Raw genomic sequence first — 7,395 nt, forward strand, 5'->3', positions numbered from 1 at the left:
ATTTATAAATTAATATATGTATATATGCACTGAATACTTTTAGTTAGACATGCTTATTTATTTCCTTTTCAATCTTTAAAAGAATGAAACAAAACAAACAAAATGATAAAGGAACCCACTACCTTCCTTCTTTCTTCTTTTTTTTTTCCTTTTTTAATTAAACAATACATAAATAAATAAATTATTAAGTTGTAGTGATGTCTTGCCCAAGGTTGAAGGGTGGTCCTCTCCATTTTGATTTTGGCTTGTGGGACACTGCTGCTGCCCCTCACTGGACCACTTGCATGCCTTTGCCAACATTTTGAGTATTTGTTTCCCCTCCATTATAATATTGACACAATTGAGAAATTTTTACACCATCTATACTCTATCTAATAAAAATATATTATGTCAGATAATTGCAAATATAAATTTATTTTGCTATTGATGATAATAGAAAAAGAGAAAAGACAAGAAATTAAAGAAGTACTTTATTTCAAAAATAAAGTTATTAAAAATAATAATATTTAAAATTTTATTTAATTATTTAAGTACAATTTTATCAGACAGAGCATGACTAGCATGGTGCAACGTATCTATGCAAAAATTTCTCTATTGAGAGCCTACTTAAATTGAAGTTGATGTTACTAATGAATATAAACTATAAATACGATAGAAAGACAATTCATGACTATTCTATGTTTTCCTACATTTTTAAACGGCATTAAATATTAGAAAATAAGTATGCTATTTTAAAAATATTATCCATCACATGCAGATCCTAAGAGAGAAGATATTTAGTTGTAAATAAATATATAATAGTAAATTATAGGAACTTGCTTTGAGTTTTGCTTATTCAATTTTCTTTTTACACAAATAATAAGCCATATATTTAATTCTAAATAAATTATTGAGTTTTGCTAATTAAATATATAAGATATATTATACATATTTTAGTTGTACAATGTTTAAAACCGAAGTGTCTAATTTACTTTACACAAGGCCAAAACTTTTAATTTATTGGACATTAAAAACTTCAAATTATAGATCTATCAGGCTCTCACATGAAAATTTCTTGATTTTCTATCAAAACTTGTTGACAATTAGAACTAACATATTGTAATAAAGGATTAATCTATTTGCATTTAATAAAAATCTTTCTTTTAAATTTATATAAAAAAACTTTCCTTTTTTTTGACCAACTATAAAAATATTTCCTTTAAAAAAGCAGTACTGAGCCAACAAATTCAACCTCATGAGCTAGATCATGCTTTAAATATTGACGGAAACGTTAAAGAAAAAATATATATTTCACAAATCTGTTGCTGGATTAGCAGAGTCCATGGGGCTGACGTGTTTGGCATTCTTTTTAAACATCTTCAGCAAATAAATTATAATTACTATGAGAAGCCAAACATCTCTCTCATGCAAACAAACATGATCTCAATCATTAAATATTATGATTGTGTTTGATGAAAGTGTAGTTAAATGAAAGCCTCCCAAGGGGATAGAAAGAAAAGAAAAGAAAAGAAAAGAAAGAAGGCTTAAACTAAATTGCATGGTGGGGCCCACCTACACTAGACCCATGTGATTTCACAAGAGGGATGCATTAAATATAATGAGCCATACAACTTTGAGTTCAATGAATAATAATAATACAAGCGTTAGCATGAACATATAAATACCATACAAGGCATTAAAAAAAAAGCCATATAAAGATAAAATATTATGGCAAAAATGTGTAGTTTAGTAGTAGCCTACTTAACCCATCATGATTTAGTTTCAGAACAAATGTTAATTTAAGATTGGTGATTAATTATTGTATATATAGATTAGGCTAAACATCCAATCCATCAAAATCTTTGATGCCTAGGCTCTTTCTAACCCATCATTACAAATGAATTAGAAAGACCAAATTGAGAAGCTTGTGGCTTATGGGTTTATACTTGGATTCAAATACATGTTCATTTCTATAATATTTTTATCACTCACATGGATAGTGGTAAAAATTGTCAAAAAAACAACACTCTGAAATTCTGATTTGAATTTTCAGTGACATATAGTTATCATGAACATTTCTCCTACTTCTATTTATAAATTATTTTCAACATATTTCACTAGAATAAGAAAAACTTTAAATCTTATTAACTCTATCTTAAATTTTAACAAGTTCCCACTTCTACCTTCTAATAAAGACCAAAACAAAAACTGTTTTTAATAATTTTTTAACATTTAATAAAGACAAAAAAAATAAAGATAAATATAGAAAATAGAGAAATTATCTATAAATATTTCCTAGCATTTAATAAGAGCATAAAGATAAAAATGAATATGAAAAATAGTAAAGTATCCCATAAATAAGATCTAAATTAATTCTACCTTAAAAAAAAAAAGATCAAAGCAATATGACTAAATTCTTTTTCCTTCCAAAACATATTCATTTCATTTAATCATGCAATTATCTAGTATTTAGAGAGAAAAAGGATCCCACTTCCTCATTTCACAATCATCTTGCCTTTTGTGAATTGTCCATTTTATGCATAAAATCAATTAGACATGTCTTCCATGTCACATACTAAGCTTAAGAAGAGCCGAACTATTTATGACTTGTGAAAAGAAATGAAAATTCAAGAAGCACAAGCAATAAAGAGGCTTGGACTCTGGTGTTCATAGCAATCAAGTGCTTTGTCCCCAAAAATGATGGGACGATTGAAATTATGACATCCTAAAGTATGATTATGTCACAACTAAAGCATGGTGCTCATTACCAATGCAGTATTACCTTTTTGCTTGGATAAGCATGACCTGCGTTTTCTCCAACCTTATGATCAAGGTCGTGTTTAGACCTACTCACTCATACACTGTCCTGTAATTTTCAATCTTTTGAAATGAAAATGTTCTTAACGCAATATGACAATACAAGGACGATGAGTGAATGTTGTGCATAGATTCAACTTCCTCACAGTTAACCAAAAGCTTCTTCCCTTTCTTTCTTAGGTTTCTAGAAACTATATTAACCATATAAACATGAAAATTTCTGATACATGTGACAGTTAAATGTATCTGATATATACTAATGATTTCAAGATGACTGAAGATATATAATATAATCAGACGCTCAAACTCTGATTAGTAATATCTTCAACAGAGAGACATGTCAGTGGAAGAAAGGTATCTAACTTTTACAGGGACAAATGTCTTACTTTCTTCTCAAGTAGAATGATCAAGAATTTAGGCAATATAAGTAGAATTAAATGCATGAACAGAATAATGGCCATATTGAAAGTAAGAGTACAAGAAGTCTAAAACATAAAGATAGCTCATAAAATGACATCCAGTTGCTGATTGAAATGTTTACTTCCCTCAATGGAAATGATAAGCCTAGAACACATAGACAATTAGCATTGAACCATAGTAGACAAATTCAAAGACAAAAAAGATCAACAGAAGCAGTAAGTTCTCGAGCACCTTTTTCAATTTTTAAACATTAATTGGGTAGTACTTTGCTCCAACGATTGAATTGCCTCTGCTTAGCAACCCCATGTTGAAACTGAAATTAGTTCCTTCCTCTGCCAGTAAAGAACAAGAGAAGACTGCTTCTTCTCCACGTGAAATCCCCTTCCAGGATTCCTCTGAACCAAACACTCCGCTTGAGATTCTGTGAAGTTACTCAGTGCCAACGGTGAAAACCCAGATGTTAGTAGCAGGGTTTTCCATTGTGGTGTTCTTTCTCGCAATTGCAACCTGTGCCGACCCAGGACTAGCTTCTCCATTGCTGGTTGAATAAGGTACTTCTCAATCATCTGAAGGACATCAAGGTTCATATTAACAGCATCAAGTGACTCAAGAAGCACTGAATAAGATTGAAGCGCGTAAATCAAGTGTTGAGCAAACGGTGCATCAGTTCGATCACAAGGTCTATCCACAGTGACAACAATTTTCGGCATGAGCTGCTTCAGAAAACGGAGGACCAGAGGGAGATATGATGGGCAATGTGAGAAGGAAGCAATGGGCAAGCTTACAGCAATGGCTTCACAATCTCGAAGTGGTTGTGGCCAGGAAGCAGTGTTCAATAACTCGAGTCCTAAAATCTCAAGTTCGAAGGGAATGCTAAGATCAGAAGCATATTGTTTCAGAATCTCTTGAGTGAAACCAAGCTCGAAGTTGTCGTGATTAGAGGGTGAAACAAAGGCAGTGATTTTCAGAGAAGGGGAACCACCATTTCTGAGAGCTAGCTCTTGCATGAAAGAAGCCCACTGTCCACCAACCCCAATGTCAAAATCCACTACATGGATTCTATCAAACCCTTCAACAGCTTCAAGAAGTGCTTGGTTACAAGTGAAATTGGAGAACTGGAGAACTGGTGAGATTTCTGAGAACGATTTGCAAGCTCCAATCTTGAGGACAAGGCCACTAGGAGAGAAGGTCAAAGAATTGTCGCTGTTGGAATTGTCCAAATGGAAAAGAAGCGATTGCAAGGCCTCCTTCATGTAAAAAGCAGCCCTTTGAAAAGGCTTCCCAGTTGGAGAAAGTTGGTGATTGAGCCGCGCCAATATCCCTTGCGCGAGTTCCGGATTACCGGTTTCGATCATCTCTGTGGCCTTGAACAGCTTGTCCATAACACTCTGCTGAAGCTGGTGGGTCACCAATTCTTCGCCAGGGCTCGCCATTCTCTGCTTCGGAGCCATCGCCGCCACCGGAGATGCCTGCCGTTGCTGCTGCAGATGATGATGATGATGATAATGAGGAAGCAACTGAAGCGGCGGCGGTTGCTGCCCCCGCCGGAGATATATCTCCTGTCCAGGATCTAGAAATGGCGGCTTCAGAACCTGGTAATTTGGTCTGATAGGACCGCAATTAGGCCGTTTTGCCGGAGGCTGAGGAAGAAGCTGATGTTCATATGACAAGGGCATAACGAACGACGAATTCTGCATAAACTGAGCTTGATTTGGGTTAACAATGAACTGAGGATTGAGGATTTGTGGCTTCTCGTCCAGAGACTCCATAGCTTGCTGGTGTTGCTGAGGCTGAAACATTCCCGGAGGAAGCGAAGTTGGTGACGAAGGGAAAATGGGGTTTTGGTTCACAGATGAACCAACTCTCGCCATATTATTATTGAAGCTAACGTTGTGGATGGTATTAAAAGGAAAATCAGAACAATTCCCAGAAGCGTCAATGCTGCTTGCGAGATTAACACCAGAAAAATGGTCAAGAACAGAGCTTTGATCCACAACACCGAAACCGCCTCCTCCTCCGCCATTGAAATCGACAACATCTTGGTGAGAACCAGTCCCACCCTGCAAAAGCTTGCTCAATCCCACAGATGGGTCTTCAATGTCACCCATAATCATCCTCAGGATGGACTGATCTTGACCAGGCGACTCAGACAAGACGCTCTCCCAGTCCTCCATTCCTATCCCACATCTTTCCAGCCCCGCCGGCAGAGCGGCGTCTAACGCCGTCTGAGGATGTGGCTTGTCGCCGGAAACCTTCGCTGCGCCCGTGGAACTGTCAGTGGAGCCGGTGGCGCCGCTGCAGCTGCCGCCACCGCCGTGTGAGGAAGACAGTGTGGAGGAGGAAGTCGGAGGGCTTGGGTTTCTTCTGACGTTCAAAACAGAGATGGGCTCAGTGCCCACATAGCAATGCTCTTGAAGAATATTGTCGTGATGATGATGGTGATTATGATTCCACTTCAAGAACGAATCTGGAGCAGCAGAACCAAAATCCAGAACCCCTTTCCCTCGAAATTCCTCAAAGGGTAGGGGCACAGCCTTCATCTAAATCTTAACCCTCAACAAGATAAACAAGAACTAGAACTCCACCTCCTCCTCCTCTTCAAACCCAGAAAACGAACAAGACGAAACCTTTCCAGATTTTTTCTCGAGAAAATACAGTCTCTTCAGCGGAAAACTCCGAAATGGTGGTGGGGGAAACAGAAAATAAGATCTGGGCTTTGATTTGAAATCAAAATTTCTGTCTGACACAAGAAACACTTGTCAAATGCATGCAGGGTTCTTCAACAGACCCATTCCAGCACACACAAGAGCCTCATCTCTTCCAATCTCATCCCTGTTCATGTTTTCTGCCTCCTTTCTTTCCCTCCTTTTTTTCCCCCTTCTCACTCTAAATATTGGGCTCTATTTTCTATGACATAACTCACAGACCTATTTTTTTTGTTGTTCTTGTGCTAAGTAAAAATCTTTTAAATGGGGTTTCTTTCCATCTTTCTGTCCTTCTTCCCCTTGTCTGTGTGGAGTACTCTGTCTTCCTTGTGTTTTCTGCTATGGATGCGTGCAACATATAAAAGTGGTAAAGTGCTCTCCCTCCCTCCCTCCCTCTCTCTCTCTCTCTCTCTCTCTCTTCCCTTCTTCTTCTCTCTCACTGCCTCTTTCTCTTTCTAGTCTCTATCTGTAGTTTATAAATTTATAATTTCTTTTATGTGGCTTTTGTCCATAGACGTAGTTATCTCCCATGGTAGGGTCTCTATCAAACTCCTTTGTCCCCACTCGCCAGATGTCGTTGTAGTGCGCACATTTTTTTTATTTTTTTCCGAAAGTTAAATCAAAATCTTCACACCAAAAAATTTAAATCAAGGACAAAAAAATCTTATAAACTATTAAAAAAATAATATTTTAACAAAAATAATTAATTTTTTAGAAAATATTCCTTTTTTATTAATTTTTCTCCCTCTCAATAAACACTTGGTATTAACATATTTTTCAAAGAATAAAATTTTGATTATTAGATCCAATTCTCCAATTCATTCTTGTCATATGAATCTTTTATTATTAATGGTGATATAACAGAATTTTAAACTTATCCATGTGTTTCTATAATCAAAAAAATTCAAATGTCAAATTTTGATTGAAAAATTAAATATAATAAAGATAAGTAAATGAATACAATTTTTATTTTTAAAAAATTTGTATGTATGTCCAGGCCAAGAAAATCGTATTTAAATACATTATAGTATTTAATTCATAAAATTTTTTATATTTTATTATAAATTATAAATATGTGCCCCCATTGCAGTTAATTTTAAAATTGTCGTGAATGTGAATCTGGCAGGTACTTTGTACATTATTATATGTTGTACAGTAAAGAAGTGCCTTCACGATCTTTGAAGGCGCGTGACACAATGGTTCTGACGGTTTTTATTTTCCTTTTCCTGAAATCCTTTTAACAGAGACCAACGATACAGATTTAAAAGGCGAACTGGGCTCACAGGTTTTTTCATAATTACTTTATTCCCCCATCTTACCCCTGAACTTCTCACTGCCCTACGCTGAGAACAGGGTAAAAATAGGGGTAATATGGTAAAGTAAAGAACAACTGCTGCTGGGCCTGTTTTTCGAAACTGAATCTGACGACACGAGATAATGAAAGCTTTTTGCGGGATTTTTACATATCGAGGCA

General features: G+C 35.8%; 1 protein-coding gene across 1 annotated transcript; it reads right to left on the bottom strand.

The window, feature by feature from the left end:
- Window positions 1-3,234: 3,234 nt before the first annotated feature.
- On the bottom strand, window positions 3,235-6,322 carry LOC129288535 (scarecrow-like protein 27). The gene has a single exon (XM_054925164.1). It carries the CDS (start codon window positions 5,754-5,756, stop codon window positions 3,510-3,512), a length of 2,247 nt encoding a protein of 748 aa, XP_054781139.1. The 5' UTR covers window positions 5,757-6,322; the 3' UTR covers window positions 3,235-3,509.
- Between the last annotated feature and the right edge of the window lie 1,073 nt (window positions 6,323-7,395).

The sequence above is a fragment of the Prosopis cineraria genome, unplaced genomic scaffold (genome assembly GCF_029017545.1).
Source record: "Prosopis cineraria cultivar Desert tree isolate PC_DT_omini unplaced genomic scaffold, ASM2901754v1 PC12, whole genome shotgun sequence".
Lineage (NCBI taxonomy): Eukaryota > Viridiplantae > Streptophyta > Magnoliopsida > Fabales > Fabaceae > Prosopis > Prosopis cineraria.

What these genes read in the sequence shown, in the direction of transcription:
- LOC129288535 (XM_054925164.1), bottom strand. Translation starts at nt 5,756, where the DNA reads ATGAAGGCTGTGCCCCTACCCTTTGAGGAATTTCGAGGGAAAGGGGTT.